Source organism: Amphiura filiformis, chromosome 1 (genome assembly GCF_039555335.1).
Source record: "Amphiura filiformis chromosome 1, Afil_fr2py, whole genome shotgun sequence".
Classification (NCBI taxonomy): Eukaryota; Metazoa; Echinodermata; class Ophiuroidea; order Amphilepidida; family Amphiuridae; genus Amphiura; species Amphiura filiformis.
In genome coordinates, this window is record NC_092628.1 from 81,204,458 (window position 1) to 81,225,384 (window position 20,927).

General features: G+C 36.5%; 1 protein-coding gene across 1 annotated transcript in view; it reads left to right on the plus strand.

Annotated features, from left to right (window-relative positions):
- The window catches only part of LOC140154518 (uncharacterized), a 69,691-nt gene that overhangs the window by 24,891 nt on the left and 23,873 nt on the right, over nucleotides 1–20,927 (plus strand). The window contains exons 4-5 of the mRNA XM_072177090.1: nucleotides 3,914–4,044; nucleotides 18,485–18,594. Coding sequence (XP_072033191.1) covers nucleotides 3,914–4,044; nucleotides 18,485–18,594 — 241 coding nt within the window. The remainder of the gene's footprint in view (nucleotides 1–3,913; nucleotides 4,045–18,484; nucleotides 18,595–20,927) is intronic.

The following is a 20,927-nucleotide window of genomic DNA, read 5'->3' on the forward strand; positions in this document are numbered from 1 at the left end:
AAATTATGGGAAAATCCAGCATTCTTTATATATTGTTGATTTACAAAGTATGAGTTGGAATTACAAAAATTGTCTTTGTACCCCTGATGGGGGGCACTCAACTGAGAATTTTGGTAGGGGTGTGAAGCGCAGAGAGCCAAACTTTGAGAACTAAGAACTGATTTTGGGCAAAGTAGAGGGGCTTGATGAATTAACATTTTTGATGGGACTTGTGCACTAAAGTTGGGCCAAATTATAAACTTTGGAGCTAAAAAATTTCAGCTAAAGAGCTACAATTGTCAGAGTTTGAGGCTCAAAGAACTGGAGTATGATCCAAATGTGGGTCATCAGCAGGGACAGGCGATTTGCGCGGAACTTTTTTCCGCCCAATTGGCTATTTTTTTCCCTATGGGTAGGGATACATGATTTGCACTGAAAAAAGAGTTCCGCGCAATTTGCTCTTTTTTTCCGCGCAAATCGCCTGTCCCTGGTCATAAGGAACTGCCAGAGAGCTGAAAAAGGGACCCTTGACTGCAGCACATGTGAGTGACCCCTCCGGGCATTGTACTCCTTTTCTGGTGTGTTAAGGCTTGACTCTCATTTCTTCTCGCATCATGCCATTTTAAATCTTTGTTTTGCAAATCTTTGTTTTGTTTACACACGTTTACTGGCGTTAACAATATTGGATATGACTTGACTGCATTACGCAGGTATGTGCCGTGTTACACAACGCCAATTCCACACGTAATCACAATAATTTAAATTTGCACATTCTGGACTTGTATTTCCCTACCAATTTGCTTTATTCGTTGTCTTGATGAGCCATGTGACTTTGAGTTCCAAAAGAGTGAAATAGTGATTTTTAAATCAAGAAGAAATGGGGAGGGGGGAATTAAAACCCACTTTTTCAGAAGGGGGGGGGAAGGCATATTTCTAAGGGGGCAAAAAGGCCTAAAATCTTAAATATTAAGGCAGGCAGCATCCCACAGAGGGGGGGGGCAAGACTTCTCACAGGGGAGAAGCTGCCCCCTGGCTATGCTACTGCAAATCCTATATTTTATGAGTTTCAGGTGAAAGAATATATATTAGTGTTTATAAGTATCAAAAAATCTCTAATTCTGGCATGGACCCATATACATGTATATATCTCCCCTAATTCTGCCCTTGACTCCATTTACTCAATTAGCACTGCATTCCAATCTCCGCTACACATATATGTCATAATGGACATATCACTCTGTACCAAGCTCTAGCAGAGATAAATGCCTAGAAACATTGGGAATAATAATTGCATTGTAGTGGGAATAATGAATGAAACTCTTGGGTATAAAGCTAGTGTCAATCCTCAAGTGCTTGGTCAAGTGCGACTACAATTAAAGCTTCAGAGCAAGTGGTTTGACGTGCAATTCATAGTCATAGCAACAAGATTCGTTTAATTGTTTTTATTGCATATAATGATGTGCTTATACAGATTATATGGATCTAGGTCTTTTAGTTTCTATTAAATGGCATTTATTTAACACTTTTTCGAAAGAGACTAAATCGACTTATAATATTAAATATATACAAAATAAGAAATATTTACAGAAATATAAGAAATATAGGCCTATTGTATTGGTTTGATATAAGCATTCTACAGCGTGTGCTAAAAGCGGAATGAATGACCTTGATGACAAAATAATATTTCTGATTGGTGCAGCAGCGTTTAACTATAAATGATATGGCTGTGAAGGGTGATGTTGGCATAGAATTTGAGATTTTAAATTTAGTTTTGACATTAACCTGCTATCTACTTGAGATAAGCTGTTACATTAAATTGCTATCTACTAAAGATAGCTGACATATTAACCTACTATCTACTGAAGTTCTCATATTTACTTTTACACAAGGATTACAAAAACTTAGCTTTCCTTTTATATTCATATATACTGGGCACAAAGAGTTTGTTTGTACACTTAAAACAAAAGCAATATCTTAAAGACACTCAACCTAAATGAATAAATAATGCAGTCAATAGATGGAAAATATTGTTCTGCATATTTTAATACCTTATTCTGCACAAGAAATGCGACTTTATTTTCCCAACTTTAACAAATTTGAATGAAAAAAGCGCATTTCAAAAGTGACAAAGGTTTGCATAGACTTTTCTCTCAATACCGGGCTCGAAACATGCTAATTATGAGCACAGCGAGTGCGTCTGTCACACTGTAATGAGTTGAAAAGCCGATGGGCACCCGGGGTGGAATAATTAACCCTATAAAAGGAAGATAAATATCCCAAATGTGTCACTTTTGAACTGCTCTCCTTTTCCATTTAAATTGGTATGACTTGAGGGAATAGAGAGTGGCATCGTGTTGAATGAGGTGTCAACATATGCTGAACATCCATAAGGTATATTGCTGATAGCGATCGATGGGTAAATGTGATGCATGCTGGGAAAGAAAAGGGCTCAAACACTATAGATATTGTCACATGAGATTGCAAATTTGAGCCCTTTTGCTTCCCAGCATGCATCACTTTTGCCTATCGATCACTTTCAGCAATATACCTTATCTATAGTACCGTATTGATTACTTTATTTGGTAATTTTAGTGTCTTCAAGATATTGCTTTTGTTTTAAGTGTACAGATACTTTTTTGCGCAGTATGATCTTTATGCTTGACATGTTGTGTCAAGGCAGAATGTGTCAGCCCCATATCTTATCTTTAATCTGACAGTGGCTGCATAAACATGATAAAGAGAGTAAAGGTTTGTGTAGGAGGAAGCTCATTTTCTCACACAAGGATCACTATTATAGGAGACCTGTTCCCATAAAACGAGAGGAAAGTTGTAAATCTTTATTTTTGAGTTATGGCCAGATTCATAATCTCTGGATAAGCTTTCTTCGTATAGGCCAGCATGGATAAAGCTTTTTAAAGCTTATATTTAAGCATGCTGGCCTATAAAAGGCTTGGCTTTAGCATTTTGCTTGAGCCTGGTCCCATCAGGACCCAAGCGTGTGTCTGCTCAGACCGACCGGTTAAAATGATATATAAAGTCTTGTCTGGGTTGTTCCCTCACTTGGTGCACAAACATCAATATTTCAATGAAGAATTCCTCTGTTTTCTATTGTTTTCTGACAGATTCAATGAACCATATATGTACTTTCCTTCTCTAGCGAATTTCCACTCATTTTGTGAGAACAGGTCTCATATAACAACTTTAATTTGCTTTAACGGAGACACTACCACACTATTTGCTTTCATTTTGATTGTAAAGCCTCCTTTGTTTCAAGAATAAGTACGGGTATATTGACTATGTCACAAAACATAGAAAACATAGTAAATGTAATTGGAAAGTGTATTTTTAGATTCTAAGTGCATGTCTATAATGTGCAGACCCAGGCAAGTTATATCTTTTTAAATCCCCCAGATATAAATTTAACCTTTTCTGGCTTGTATTTATGAGATGACAGCAAGACTATTATCAATGTACTGGAGACAGGACATGTTTGTTACAAATTTAAAAGCTCTCTATATAAGATTTCCACCGTTCGGCTAAGTAAGATTTAACATACATTTGACAGATTTACTCACCAGGTTTGTTATTTTGCGTGTTTGACATGAAATACCAAGGTTGTTTAAAACCCAAGAGAAGAATTGTTGCTGTTCTGTCAAAACTCCAATAGCTGCTAGGTGTTAAATATGTACAATATGATATATCATATTGTACATATTTATCACACAGCAGCTATTGGAGTTACAAGGTTTGGACAATAATAGCGACGATATGTGTAGCATAATGCCTTGTCTGTTGCTTTGAATTTGCAACTTGCTTCCTAAAGAAGATTTAAAATCCTGTTTTCAAATATATCCTTGCCTATGAATGCTGTGACTCTTTTATTGTTTTTAATCATTGATGAGTTTTATGCATATTGTTTGATTTGGTCCTCTAGGAATGACACCATTATCTCATGCAGTTATCAACAAACAACTAGACATGGTGAAGCTACTAGTACGGATGGGGGCAGGAATTAATGCACAAGATGCAATGGGGCGAACACCACTCTGTCTTGCAGCTTATGAGGTAAGGACGTATTACGACATGACACAGTGCTCTTGACCTAGTCTAATCACCTGTTTTATGGGTGTCCCCCGGGGTCTCATCCTTGGACCTAAGTGGCACTAACATCCAGGGTTGATGAACAGGGTACACTCCGTCAGTCAGAAACACTGTCAGTCAAAAGGGTTCCTAACACTAACCCTAAACTTAACCCTAACCCTACAAATTTGGGCTGACTGTGGTTCGGACTGACGGGGAGACCCCAACAAACATGTCCATGTATGTCGCACTTTGAGTGAAAGTTTGTGATTAAAGCTGCACCCAGTGACATTCATGCAGGTCATTGATTGCACTTGACCAAAGCACTGTAGTTAAGTGTCCTTGCACTTACAACAAAAGCTGGCTGTTTTAAATCACCATATATTCAGTCAATATGTTTTAAATTAACCATTTATTCTTTCAACTTGTTTTAATTTTAACCATTTATTCATGGCTCATTCATTCTGTTTTGTTAATCATCACCATTTATTTACCTAATACTTATTAAATCACCAATAATTCATGCAACATGTTTTAACCCTAACCATGCGCGTATTTTGGGGTACGACCCCCCCCCCCCAGGTAAAAGCAAGAAGAATTATTCCCGGGAATTATTAAAGCGAAAAGGGTGGGACAGAAGGGGTGGCAAACAGAATTATTAACCCTAACCCTACCTGTGTTTTTTTTGCTATCGGAAGAGAAAGAAGAAACAAAAAAGGAGAGAAGGTGAAGAAAAAAGTCACTTGGTACCCCCAGGATTCGAACTCGGGACCCCTCGCATGCCACGCACACGATCACCGACATGTAGCTACCGAGGTTTGGCTGCCCCGGCAGCAATTCCCTGGTATATATGACTTAGGCTGATTAAGTCATCAAGTCACATGGAATGGATGCATGCATGCAGAATGGTTTTAATAGTGAGCTTTAGTGAGACTCAGTTGGGTTAGGGTTAATGAAAAAAGGGCAGAAAATTTTGTAAAACTAATGTAACTATACCTTTTTGGTCGCCAGAAGGGCCACCGCTCAAAGTGGTGGGGGTAATTGGGGGTGTATCACATCTAATTCTTTAATATTCTCTGTAGCCCCCGGGGTAAGAGTGGCCACGATACACCACTGCTAACTCTATAAAATCTTACAAAGAAAACCACTGCACATACTTGCATTGCATGTGACGCAATCAGCCCAAGTCATACATTTGTAGGGAATTGCTTGCCAGGCCAGCAAAACTCCTGTGGCTACAAGTCGAGGCACCCGAGGAGTCTAAGGCTCAAATTTCGGGAGTGCCATGTAACTTCTTTGTTCATCTTCTCTCCTTTTTCATTCTACGTGTTTATACTGAGCGTACGGCTTTTTGACCCGCTATTTTCTGGGCACAAAATACCGATCATAATCCGGCTACCGTTACCCAGCTTGTTTCTACTGAGACCAGAAAGCTGTGTCTCGCACGATGCACAGCATTTTTTCCTGTAAACCGGAAGTACGGAAAACAGATTTCAACAAGCGCAAAGCATGACGGTTGTATCCTAAATTTAAATGTCTTCGTATGGTAGCATGCATAGGACCTACAATCCGGGCTACAATCACAACTTAGTGTTTTCGTTAATCCAAATTGCATTAATTTACCAGTGGATCTAGTAATTGGCTAATATGATAATTAATTTACAGCCAAAATATAACCCACTCATTAACTATAAAGAAGTGGGCCAGTATATATAATATCAGAAAGAAGGAACCTACTACATTATAGGCCTATGCCCTCCTATAATACAAGTAGAATATAAATTGCGTTATTTTTGCAAAATGCATGACCTCGACCCGGCAACCGATCACACGGCTCGTTTCTACTGAGCGGATCACACACTTTGACCCGGCATGATCCACCTCAAGAGGTGGATCACGAAAGGCGAGCACATGACCCGGCATGACACGGCAACCGATTACCCAGATCGTTTCTACTGGGCTTGTTACCCGGTATGACCCGGCACGGCACGGCACGGCACGGAATTTGGCCCTCAGTAGAAACACGCAGATTGCTTCTTTCCTCAGCCAGAAACCACATTTAGCATTAGGGTTAATAGGCACTGAGGCATAACCCTAACTCTATAAAATCTTACAAAGAAAACCACAGTGCATGCATGCATTGCACGTGATGCCATGATGCAATCCACTTCATATAATACACAGGGATCTTGTGTGGGCACCCGAGGAGTCTAACTTCTTGGGGGTGCCAAGTAACTTCTTTGTTCATCTTCTGTCCTTTTTCATTTCCTTCTTTCCTTTCTGATAGCCAGAAACCATGTTTAGCATTAGGGTTAGTACAGCATTTATTCATGCAACATGTTTGAATCCATCATTTATTCACTGTGCAATATGTTTTCAACAATCACCAATTTTGATATATGACCTTTTACCATGAAATCCTGCTGTTGAGTTGATGTTCTTTCTTTGCCGCACACCTGTACAAGCAGTTCTTTGTGAATGGCCCATTGTGTCCCCATTCACAAAGTACATACAGACATACGTGTATATTGGCTTGAACAGGTGCATGTGAAACAAAGAACACCAACGCAGCAGTCAGGACGTCTCAAAACCCAACTTGCAATTTTACATTCATTACATGGTAGCATGTCACATATGGTAATGTCATATTTTCAAAGTTTTTGAAATATGCTAAAAATTTTGCAAAAAGTTTGTATTAATTTGGTCAAAAAAATTGACTTCTGGTATAATAATGGATCCAAATTTCTTGAAAAATTGGTATCTGGATGGGTCCATTTTCAAATTCTCAGCAGCACATCCCTACCTTGAGTAGGGATGAGTAACCAAACTTGAGTAAACTTGAGTAACCATCCTGAGACCAAACTTGAGTAACCCTTAGGTAAATCACCATTCATTCATCCAACATGTTTTTACCATTTATTCATCCAACATGTTTTTACCATTTATTCATCTGACATATTTTTAATCACCATTTATTGCGGGATTTATATTCATCCAACATGTTTTAAACATTTATTCACGCGTCAATCGCCATTTATTCATGCAACATGTTTTAATTCACCATTTATTCATGCAACAAGTAAAACCTTTAATCATTGTTGTAAAAGTACCTTAACAAAAGTCAAGGTCACCTGTGGTCAGCCAGGATATCACCAGATTGGCAAAAGATTGTTAGCCATTAACTTGGACTTTTATGAGCTTGACCTAGAGACAACCAAAAGGGCTGTAATTAACAAAACCATGGCAATTCAACATGGATTATGCCAGCTCTGCATGGATTAGATCAACCCCCACCTCACTATCCCATGATGTCATTCAGAGGCAGACCACTTGCATTTAATTGAAGACAGAATTATAAAAAGACTAGTTTGCGAATGACGTCCTGTCATCCAGACCAAAAATACTCTACTGCGCAGGTCAGCAACCAATCAGGCCGCGCCACTACCCAGACGTCAGACACAAACTAGTCTTTTTATAAATCGGTCTTCAATGATAGTCATCCATATGGATGTCCTCAACTCCCACTCATTCAATCGCTGGATTATTGCAGCTTAAGTTGTGGTATTTTCTCCTCCCTGTCATCAACCTTTTTATGGCAATTAATGCACCAGGGCCTGGATTGCGAAACATGCAGTGAACCTGTCATGCAATCTATGTATTAAAATAAGATTAAATGACGTACAACTTTTGTAAGTTTACTTACCTCTTATGATCTCTTATGCCAGCTTGTTATGGAGCTTCAAATAGTTAACTATCCCATCATTAGGCTTTTCATCAGATCACAATCTTGCTGTTAAAATCCCAATACCAGCTTTGTCTCCCATAGAAGATCATTTCCCCCATACGCTGCAGTCATATGGAATGCCCTACCAACACATATAGTTTCAAACCAGGATTTGCAGAGCTTTAAGCTGGAAGTTAATTGCTATCTTTACACACCTATCACTAGTGGCCCCTGGTTCATCCAAAGTGGCCCCTTGTTCACTCCATATCTTGGTGAACCAGGGGCCACTTTTTTGCCAAAGCAGCTTCTGATTCAAGCTCTCTTATTTTCATCCCCACCTGTCAGCTTTTTGGGTGGGTGCGGCGTGCCGCACCCACCCTGTATTCTCTGACTATTGACCTACTTTTTCACATGCCGCAGTGTTGAGAAAATATTCGTGCGGTTATATCCCAAACACCCACAGAGGTGATAGTTTACGGCTAATTTTGTAATTATTGCTTGATTTTGATATGTAAGTAATACGATAAAGTCGTCATAGGCAGTAATGTGTTTGTATTAAAAGAAATAACAAAAATAATTATTTAAGTAATAGAAATACTATTTGGAAATTGCAGCAAGATTTGCAGATGTTTTTATTTGAACAGTACCAGTTCACCAGTTTTGCTAGTTTTCCTAATCTTTGGGCTAAATTAATAATAGCATCGTGAAGGTCATATATATCATTTTATACTGACAGCTTTGGCATGTACTTAAATACAGCTTGTATGTGCATTGTGTTCAGTGTGTACATAGGCTATTTACTTTTCAAATCTTGTGACAAATAGTGCTTGCTGATCATGCTTGTATATGGTATTATAGACAAATTATTAGAATGCATGTGCACCAGTAGAAATGGCCCAGGTTGAATAAAATAAATAAACATATGAATGAATATTTTATTCCCTGGATTATTTTTGTTGGGACAAAAAAATGATATAGTTTGACGCTTTGAAATACAGTTATGTTAATCATAATAAAGTTACAAAGTTAAAAAATAATATCGAAATATTGTAAAATCAAACATTTCCCCTCATAAGTTGCAATACAACATATTAAGGAAATTGATATGACAGATTTTTAAACTTTGATATGGAAAGATACCCCAGCCCTGTTGTCTCACCAGAGAAGATGAGCAGAAGTCTTTCTATCTGATGATAAAAAAAACCTCTAGGTATGATTACGAAAATGTTTTAAATAACTATTATCTACAAAAGTTTTATAACCATGTTTTATATAAAATGTTAACATAAAACGTCTTGTGTTATGATGTGAAGGGTTAATATAAAACAGGAAAATCTGTTCCAACTGACCAGCAGAGAACAAAGGATAAGCAATAGATCAGATTAAAATCAGGGAAAATATGACACAACCTCCAATGGGGAATAACAAACGATATAAGCGTATAAAGTTAAAAACTCTTTTAATTTTGTTTATACGTTTTGTGTTATTCCCCTATTGGAAATCGATGTTGTGTCATATTTTCCCTGTTTTTAATTGTGAACTTGACTTACTCATTCTTTCATTTCTCTTGACAATTTTTCATTTGCCCACCCTATTCCTTTTAAAGGAATTTTTATTCTAAATAAGTACCTGCTGTACATGGGAGATCAGTATTTATGTATTGAAAGCCGAATAAAGATAGATTGAATGAATACAAGTATTGAGGACAGAATGATAAACTTCAATGTAACTTATCAGGAATATTGACTTTTTACATCATTTGGTGAAAATGTTGAATGCTTTGAACCAAAGTGTTGTTAGAAAGTACTGGTGGATGGTGAATCTGGTAATGAATTGTACAACTTCCTCACACAATTCATGAGGCACTAACAGGGTATGTGGTAACTGAATACCATAGCGGACTCAAGAATCAGAAAACAAAAATCATTCTAATATAATCCCACATCAAAACATATCAGTTGTCAGAATCTCTTTTACAAATAATAAAGAAAATATCTGTGAAAAGATGAAAAAAGAAGGAATCTGTCACACACAAAATTTGTCACATAATGTCAATCTTCTGCATCCAACATCAATGTGTTTAGATGTCAGTTTAAAGCTACAAAGTAGTTCTTTAACTTGATTAAGAAATCGTAACATATATTTTCCAAGATATCTGAGATGTTTTTGATCAGATGGGTTACAAATATAGTTTCATTGAATCACATTATTTTTGTATGCTACATTTATATCTTGGTGTGCATGTGTGGTCTAGCGGTGGAGCCAGTGGCGTAACTAGGGTTGGTAGCGCCCGGGGCAGTAAACAAAATTGGCGCCCCTACCCCCACCCGATCATTGCAATCATGCTCATGCATGCCAAATGGTAGGTTCAATATTTTTTTAAGTGAGGCCGATTTAGCGCCCCCCTAGTGGTAGCACCCGTGGCACATTGTTCCCCCCTAGTTATGCCACTGGGTGGAACACAGGCCTCATGATGGTGATATTGTGGGCTCAAATCCGGGCTGTGGCCATGCGTGTTGTGCCCTTGAGTAAGGTACTTTATCTCATATACTCCTTTCCACCACCTGGGTGTATGCATGGTGACAGCAACATTGGAGGAGTCTGCATGGCCCAATCACCAATAAAAGAAAGATGGGCACTCTGTTCACTGTTTATAGATAGGTTCGCCTCCATTACCTTTACCTTTATATCAAGTACAAATAAATCCAACTGGTGCCAGCCAGTATGATTGAAACCTGTCAATAGACCTGATGTAATGCATTGATAATTAGCCATGGCTTCATTAACTGGAGAGGAGACATGCTATTATATATCATTCTAAACAAGATAATTGTCATGGTAATGAGCTTATATTAGTTGTTTCATTTATATTACGTGGATATTAATATAGTATTTGCAGTGCACATCTTGACAGATGATTAGTCTCATGATGAAGAAATTGCATTGTTGTAATTAAGCTTACATCACATGGCACATCAGATGATGTATTGGTTGTCATGTAACATTTCAGAAAGAGGGTTGTATTTAAAATAGCAGTTTGTTTTATTGTTTTTATTTATCACAATGAATAAATAAAATATAAATTTATATATTTTGTATAGCGCTTTATGCCGTAAACAGCCTTAAATCGCTTTACCTTTATTCCGCCGTAATTAGAATATGTCGGAATCATGTTTGCTGCCTACAAATGGTGCAGGGTTCATCAGTACAATGACTGTGACTAACCCCTAACAGCTTCCTATTATACCTGGGTGGGGTGAGGCAAGCGAGGCAAAGCACCTTGCCAAAGGGCGCAACATGATGGTGCAACCCATGCACGTTGAGGCTCAAAGATATGAGTGCAAAGCCGTAACCACTGAGCCACCGTGTTCTCAAATGACTGGGATTGGGATCAAAGGAGGTTGATCATGATCAGCTAAGGAAATCTTAAACACAAAAACAAAATTAGGTGATATTGTTGTCACAACTTGTTACCTTTTTTCTTAACTTAAGGGGCCTGAAAGTTATTTTAATTATGCCCACATTTTTGGAACCATATATATATAGCCCAGATATTATCTTTTTTCTTAAATGTGATGTGGTATATCGAAAGGAGACACTTTAGGCAGGATCGTAAATGGAGAAATAGCAAAAAATCTGCCCGGGGGTGATTTGTTCACAATTTGGGTTTGTTACAAATTTGTGATGTTAATAATGTTTAAAATATTGTCTGATAGTTTCAGACCGGAATATAACTGGAATCTTGTATTTTTTCAGACATTTTTCAAGGTCATTCCTACTCTCAACATTGTCAATAATATTTTTAAAGGCCGATTTCTCAATTTCCAATTTTATAATACCATAACTTATGAACTCAATATCTTTGCTTAGGAATGTCCAATTTCATTGGGAAAAACTGCAAACACTCAAAATTGATAACCTGCCCAAAAGTGTCTCTTTTTGATATGACACCTCACAAATATGTATATGTTTTGTTAAGTTTTAGGGCTATTTAAGTGATAAGCAATCCAACAGGCCATCATTGATCCTGATAAAGAATAAAATATGTACACTACAATGGTAAACCAACAGGACAGTAGGAATTACAGAATAATTGTAAGTTAAGAATGATAAAGACGTCATTCTTAACTTATGATTATTCTATAATAATTAGCCTTGTTTTTTATAGTGTCATTGGTTGGAATTATTACGTTTGATCAAACAGACAGAAAACACACCAAAAGGTGGTAACACAAAAGTATATTGCAGTAAATTACTGTAAACCTTTGATGAATACTGATATACTGAATGTGTTTATGTATTTCCTGTATAGATTTTAAGCTTAGGCCAGCCAATTTTGCTGTTTCATCGAAAAATTAGCCTAGTTAAATGTTGTCATTATTTTCTTAGTTTTTTGTCCAATTTTCGACCGTTATGACCTAAGTGCGAACACTTTGATTAATGTTCTTTAATTGATTATTTTGTTAAGCTTTGCCCAGAAAATTGTTTCAAATAATTTAATATTCCAAATTGAAATCAGTAATAGTGTGTAGTTATATTAAACCAACATCTCCAAGTCCGATAGCATACAGTATTCTTTGCATAATATATTTAGGTCAACATAATATCCATGTGTCAGTCAAGCACTAGCCATTATGGTAGAACATGATTACCATCAATTTGTCTGAGTCAACATAATTTAATACTTTCTTTCATAAGTGAACACTTGGTCAGTGATTGCTGCTAGACCATTAACTGCTGGTTACAAATATTATGGCATCTGTGACATGAGCGCAAATTAAATGCCATGTTTAATTTGTGTGTGGATGCTGCAGGAATATGGCGAGTGTCTGTGGGAAGATAGACGGTTATATTATCTTTGAAATAGATAATAATGAATCTTTCACACATATTAATTTGGCTGTCCTTGAGAGCATCTTTTGAATGTGAATATATTTTTAATCATTGCCAGAATATCAGACTAAAGTCATATAATATTAGATTGTATGCATCATTTTGTGTTAGCTACCAGTGGGTGTTTATTACTACCTTTCTTGCCCCAGAGTGTCTTTTTGCCATGCCGGCTTATCTGGATCAGTTTCATCCTTGTTGGCATAAAAGATTAAGCGTACTAGTGCATGCATTGGCCTATTTTTTTGTAGAATTGTTTGTGGTAAATATCTGCAAGTAGTACCAATCAATTTTTTAAGAACAAGTTTGTACATTTTGATACCAGCTTTACATTTTAAAGGGAATTCTTATAAGATAGATATGGTTCCAGTTTATGACTTGGCAATTAAGAAAAATAACAGGGTGAGAAAAAATGTCAACTCGATATGATACTGACTGAATCGGTGTTGATAGATCGAATTGATACCAAATAGGAAGCCGATTCCATCAATTTTCAGAGCTAGCAGTAGCATAGTATCTGTTGCAATTGATTGAGCATAGTAAAATTGTTTATCTATCTCTAGGTCATTTATATCTCAGATTTATGCATCTGTGATCATTAAACAGCTTTAAGATTGAGAATACCAAAAACAATATTTAGATTTTTATTATGCTGGTGCAATATTTGCTTGAATTAAATGCACGTATAATGTCAGTTGAGAGAAGCATCCTTCCCAATCTACCTTCCCCAGTGAAATCTGTCTTGATTAATCCCCTGCCAAGGTTATTTGTTACTACAAGGTTTATACACCTGTCTCTCCATAAAATATTGAAGTCAACTAATAGGTAAAACATTTGTATACTGCAAGGCGAAGTCAATATTGTGATACTTTTCCTGGGCAGCTATGCCAGTCAAACAAAATGCAGCAAAAATAAAGTGATGTACGAAGGTTGTGGAAAGCACATGGATTTATCACATTATGTGATACACTGATAGTTCCAGGAAAACATTTTGGATATTCTAGAATATAATGCTATAGGGCCTACGCTATTTGACTCCAAGTCAGGAAAAACAACACTGCAATCTGGTGTTATACATTGTCTGAGACTCAAGTTCCTCTTAAAAAACATAGTATATTAGTGCTACTCATTTGGAGAAACAATATTAGTGTTAATCTTAGTACATATTGTTGATCACCCTGGTTCAGGAAAAACAACATTATTATTGTTAAATGTTACACATTGTTGGGCACCAAGGTCAGGATAAACAACAATTTTAAATGTTACGCATTGCTGAGCACCCAGGTTCTGGAAAAACAACATTAGTGTTAATCTTACACATTGTTGATCAACCCTGATTCAAGAAAAATAACGTAAGTGTTAAATGGTACACAAAAGATTCTTGAGCATCCAGGTTCACAGGAAAAACAGCATTAGTGTTAAATGTTACACATTGTTGGGCACCCAGGTTCAGGAAAAACAACATTGGTGTTAAATTGTTACACATTGTTGGGCACCCAGGTTCAGGAAAAACAACATTGGCGTTTAATGTTACACATTGTTGGGCACCCAGGTTCAGGAAAAACAACATTGGTGTTTAATGTTACACATTGTTGGGCACCCAGGTTCAGGAAAAACAACATTTGTGTTAAATGTTAAACATTGTTGGGCACCCAGCTTCAGGAAAAACAACATTGGTGTTAAATGTTACACATTGTTGGGCACCCAGGTTCAGGAAAAACAACATTGGTGTTTAATGTTACACATTGTTGGACACCCAGCTTCAGGAAAAACAACATTGGTGTTAAATGTTACACATTGTTGGGCACCCAGGTTCAGGAAAAACAACATTGGTGTTTAATGTTACACATTGTTGGGCACCCAGGTTCAGGAAAATCAACATTGGTGTTAAATGCTAAACATTGTTGGACACCCAGGTTCAGGAAAAACAACATTGGTGTTAAATGTTACACATTGTTGGGCACCCAGGTTCAGGAAAAACAACATTGGTGTTTAATGTTACACATTGTTGGACACCCAGCTTCAGGAAAAACAACATTGGTGTTAAATGTTACACATTGTTGGGCACCCAGGTTCAGGAAAAACAACATTGGTGTTTAATGTTACACATTGTTGGGCACCCAGGTTCAGGAAAATCAACATTGGTGTTAAATGCTAAACATTGTTGGACACCCAGCTTTAGGAAAAACAACATTGGTGTTAAATGTTACACATTGTTGGGCACCCAGCTTTAGGAAAAACAACATTGGTGTTAAATGTTACACATTGTTGAACACACAGGTTCAGGAAAAACAACATTAGTGACAAAGTTGACATAGTATTCGCCTATTACACGGTTCCGCCATATGCGAGGAGAGTCTCGAACTGGCAATAGACATGAAAGGAAGTATTACGTAACTTTATGCAATGTTATATGACTGGTTCAATTCCCATTCATGCATGCTGCCAGATCGAGGCTCTCCTTGCATATGGCGGAACCGTGCAATGGGTGAATTGAGCATTCAGATTCAGGAAAAACAACATTAGCTGCATTAATTATTGGTACATGAAACCTGATTTAGGAAAAGCGATTATTGGCTGTTACAACATATCACCATATGTTAAAACATGGTGATACATTACTTTGTGAAACGGCCAATGAAATGAAATATCTTTTTTATATCAATTGATTTTGTATGCAAGTTTTCCTTATTTATTTACTACAATTTATTGATAATTTATGGTTATTTATATGTGTTCCTTTAGTAGTTATATATGAGTTCATCCGGTTCATCCGATTCAATTTCAGCATTCTGAAATTGTGTGAGCTTCTTTTCTTACATTTTAATGCAACTTTAAAAATTGAGTTGCTCCTCCCTTGTTTTAATTGTCTCTAAGTTATGAAAATGAGTACAAAATTAACAGCGGTGTTTTTCAGCCCACAACTATCATCACACCTGTTACTAGAATAGCTGCAGGAAGTAATTATATTTGGCTAAATTTGAAATTGCTAATTTTGTTTCTCCTCTCAGCATTTTGTCACAAGAAATAACTTTTCAGTGATTATCCATTTTGGTGCTGATGCTCAATTTTGCACATCAATTGCGAATTTTTTTTTCATACATAATATTGACCAAAAAGTGTACCCCACCCACCCCTACACAAAACAAGAACATAATTGTACACTTTTGTGTTTATGAAGATATGAACAGGAAAAAGAATGGTAGAGAGTAGTGTTTCAATTTAGAGGAAAAACTGGCTGTTAGTCAGCAAGAGGTTTCTGGATTATGGTGATATTTCAACTGAAGGTCATATGTTGAGAATAGAATCTTGTTATCTTTCAAATGAAGGCTGTTGGTACAGGTGAGATGGGCTATTCCAGTTGACATCCTTACACCCCTATGGAAGACATGACTTTAATCTTCCACACAGGGAGTGTAAATTCAAATGGGTTACCTGAATGGGTGACTTTATTTGAAATCTACACTCCCTGTGTGGGAAATTAAGTATGTGTCTTCCATAGGGGGTGTATGGATTTCAACTGGAATAGCCCGATGCTCTCAGTGGGAGTTAACTGGTATTATTGTGACTAGAAGACAGAGATGGGATCAAAAAGGATTTGATATATTGTACATTGTTCAAATAACGAATGTCATTGCATGTTTTTCAAATTGAATGTCATTGTGTGTTTTGTCTGTGATTCCTTCAGTGTTGATCATGTTTGTGTGAATGATGGAGACTATAGATCAGTGTTAGATAGAGATGAAGCAGTGGATACAAGTACAATTACTGTTTGCTTGGTTAATTCAATGACTGCTACTACCCATTCCAGAAAAATACAGCACTAATTTTTTTGGATTAAAAAATATCCTGTTTTGCCAAATGAAACATAGCTAAATCCTAATCCTTTAGTTAGTCCCAAGCTGGCAATAAAAGTCCAATTTTAATATTTGGCAAATTTTTAGAAATAATGGCAAAAAACATGTGTTTTTAATAGGTGTTTTTCGTATGCAGTGACAATCAAGCCTTGTACTAAGACTAATTTCAGTTCATGCATTTTAAATTTTGGAAAAGGCATAGATCGGGGGGGGGGGAATACCCCCTAATATTTTGCCAGGGGGGATGGTCCATACAATCCCCCAATGTTGACACCTGTAAGTGGGTTTCTGACCAAATTAACCTCATATTTGGCCATTTTAGCGTGCTCGCGCTTCACTAATTTATTCCACTTTTGCACCATATTTAAACAGTTTAGCTTCGCACACATTTGTACCGTAAACTTATTATGTCGCCATAAGGTGCTGAATTCATTAAACTTCAAGAAATTTTTTCCAACTCCATCCCCCCCCCCAATGTCAAAAAGAAATCTATGCCACTGAGTAGATCAGAATAGACACAGATGCAGCAGTGGATACAATTACTGTTTGCTTGTTTAATTCAGTGACTGTAATATAATGTGTACTACCAGAGAGCAGTTTATTATTTCAACAGGTGATAATCAAATATTAAGAAGGAACTGACTTGGGTTTAGAAAAATGAGGATGGTTAATGTTTATCAAGAGAAAATTAGATTAAAATGTTGCGTGGGTTAGTGTTTTCCTTTGTCAATATTTTACTCCTTTTTTGGTTTGCAGGGCCTTCTTGGAGATCAGTACAAGATACTGAAGAGGTTACCCTGGATAAAGAATGAAGAATAAATAAATAAATTGATGCTGTAGTGTGTACAATAATAAAAATTGAGACTTAAAATATTCTTTAAGCCAACGTTTTAACTTTGCACGTCTGCCATAGGTTAACTGTGCAAACAGGTGAAATAACAATAACAAGGAAAGGTGATGTACTAGTAATTAGGAAGGGATGATATGGGTGTTGGGTGTCAGGTGTATAATTGTTGGTACTGTTTCAATTGATCAGTTTATTAAAAATGCAGACCTTGTAACATTGGATAGATCATACATTATAGATAGAGTATTTTGCAAGTAGTTTTAAACCTTGTTTAAAGATATGGATACATGACATAGCTTTGTTCTACTTGGAGAATAAAGGTGGTGTTTTTAACCTCTGCCATGCTTCTGTCATCTCATATAGCACAGGATAAACCTTTTTTTTTGTCGGAGTCATCTTGGTCTATAACACCAAAAATAATGGTATCACATGCTTTATAAGACAATCAATGAAAACAATGCTATTCTTATCCCCTAACACTTACGAAATAATAAAGATTAATAAAAGCATGGAAATAGTAGTAAGATTCCATGATAAAAGTGAATCCTATATCTTGCCTGGACTGGGAATCAATCAGTCTTCATTTCAGTGTAGGAAGCCATTTGGTTTGATTAGCATGGATGAAGCAGTGCATCTTCACACATTTTCACCATATATCATATCATATAACCATCTCAGATATAACACACCCAGGAATCAATAAAATTGCATACAGATTCTCAAGTGTTTGAGAATGTTCTTCCCATTAAGTACAACAGCCTTTTAGCTGTACAAAAACAGAAACTGCAGAGATACTTAACCTTCTCCATGTGGGTGTTGACTGCCGATGCCAAGTTTTAAAAAAAAAAATTCATTAAAAAAATTAAATTATAACTTTTTATGTTGACGCTATGGCTAGCACACAGAGCTTTAGGAATACCCCTCAAATCCTAATCATACCCATGTATACCTATCCTGATCCTAATGCTTATTCCTGGTGATAACCTAACTCTAAATCTTAATCTCAGGGTTTGTCCAAGATCTACATAGGTCTTAAATAATCGCAATTCCTGCACATGTATGATGCTTACCAAATTCAAGGTCATCACTCGTCTTTTTTGTTTTCAGGGTTGGTACCATGGTGTTGTGTATTTATTACGTAGTGGAGCCAAGCAATCTATACCAGATAGGAATGGAAGACTACCATTACATGCTGCAACTCATGATACAGATTCAAAGTAAGTGACAATGAAGGGCAAATAGCATCCCATAACAGTCTGACTAATTAACCCCACCCCATGTAACTGATATATTTTTGAATTTTCATACTAATACAGTCAAGGTTTGCCTAGCATGGCCCATATGGGTTCCCTTGACAAACTAAAAGTGCACCCGGTAAAAATCCCACTAGCAAGCAATGGCACGGTCCCTTAATTCTTGCTGGGATTTTCAGAGGAGGGAGTGCTCTACTTGTGCATGAAATTTATCTTAAGGCAAAGGAGTTACTTATGTACTTCTTATTGATAAAATTACATGTATGCTATATGTGATCCACTCAAACCAATGTTGGAAATTTTTGAAACTTAGTTACTACTATCACTAAAATGTGCCCAGTACTTAGGTTACTGAGTTTGCAATCCATAAGTCCCTGGCATATTTGATTGCAAAGTTAGTATCCATGTTCTTATGTTATTTTGTTGTATTTTGCTCCCTATTGTTGGCTATATCTCAATTTCATTAGTGCATAATTTGGTCTAATTGGATCAAATTGTGTCTCATATTCCTTTTTTACCATCCAAATAAGATACCAGTCCCAAAAGATTTACTTTCTTCTGTCATTATCTGATTTTTTTGGTTTGGCTGAAGACAAATGCTCAGATCTTTTCCATTATATTTTCGCATCAAATTGGTCAACAGTGTGACCTTGGTAGCCTGTTTTGTTCCCACAAATCAAATTTACAATGATTACCATCATTAGCCTTATTCTCCTCCCTGGCCCATATTCATGATGTATTGATTTGATGCAGTTACATTCTATCTCTGTTATAGATGACACAGCTTACATGTACTAGTTTAATCATTGGGTAACAAAGTTTCAGAAAAACTACATTTTGCTGCATTTTCCATTTTTACACAATAGCCTATATACCCTTGTTCTTTTTATTTGTAACTAATCACACCATTGTGACTTTTCATGCAATAATTAAAATCCTGAGCATTCTATTTTATTCTGTCGGTCGGCACCGACGTCACTTACAATAGATCGCCTCTTCCCATTGGTTGCTTTTGAGATATTTGGCTGTTCCATCTCACCTCCTTGGACATGAAGGGGACACTTACCATTACACTCAATGGGGGAAATCACAAAACATTCCATAAAATAAATACCTCTTGATGAAACAATTCCAGAAGGTTGATTTCTTATCAGGGAAATCAACTTTAAATAATTACCAAAGACAAGGCAAAGTGGTCACGGTATTTTCTGTGCTGAGAAAATTGACTTTAACTGAACGGCCCTGTACAAATCAATAGGGATTTCATGAATCCCCTTTGACACAAGTGCAATAGATGGAATAACCTCGGAGAATATGTACACAAGTTATCAAACTTCAGCTAGCAGTTGCTTTTAATCTTTATTTTCAAACTGTCACCACTGAAATGTAGAGTGCAGACCTTCTTGTGTGGATACATGATCCTACACCATGATTCTATACATTTGCCTGGACAGAGTATATCTATCCTACTTTCCTTTCCCCTACAACTGGTACAATATTACTGCCATATTATTTTGGCATTCAGTTGAACAGTAATCACCGTGCCCTTTGTGCTACTAACATAATTATGTTAACTGTAGCTATCCATCATAGACATTAATGGCCTGACAACGATTAATATTTTATTGCTTCCTTTTTTTTCCTCACAAACTGCACGTGCAATTCCCATGTTCAAATTGTCAAGATTTTATACCAATGTACCTCACTTGTATGTGTGAAAATGACGTAAAAGCTGCAAGTCATATACCTTGTTAGAAATGGTTGCTAGGCAGCCATTATGCTAGAAGTGTCATCATTGTTTTGTTGCAATGCATTAGTGAATATAATAAGTAAATTGTTTCATATTTTTTAGCTGTAACACACTACTACAAGGTCACTGTATATAGATGGTATTGGTAGTTCTGTATTAAAAATTGACATTTTTTACATTTAACAGTCCTTGATAAAAGATCTAGAAATTTCAGGTCTTTTGGGAAAATTCATGTATGTCTTCAATACAAAAGGTAAAAATTTTCATCCCCAAAATGACAATTTTTAATCATTTGTCATAAAATTTGTATTATATCGCGTATTAAAAAAAAAAATACAGAATACAATTTGGTGTATCTGATGTGGTCTCAGGTCCAACAAAAAATACTGTGCAAAGGTAGGTAACTGAGCCCTTAAGTTAAAAAATGTTATTTTCATTTATGATTCTGCAAATCAAATGTATCAGTGGTTCGCTTGTATTGTATTTGACAACCATTCAAAAAATACTAAAATCAGTGTGGAATTTCAAATGAGGTTACCTGAATGAG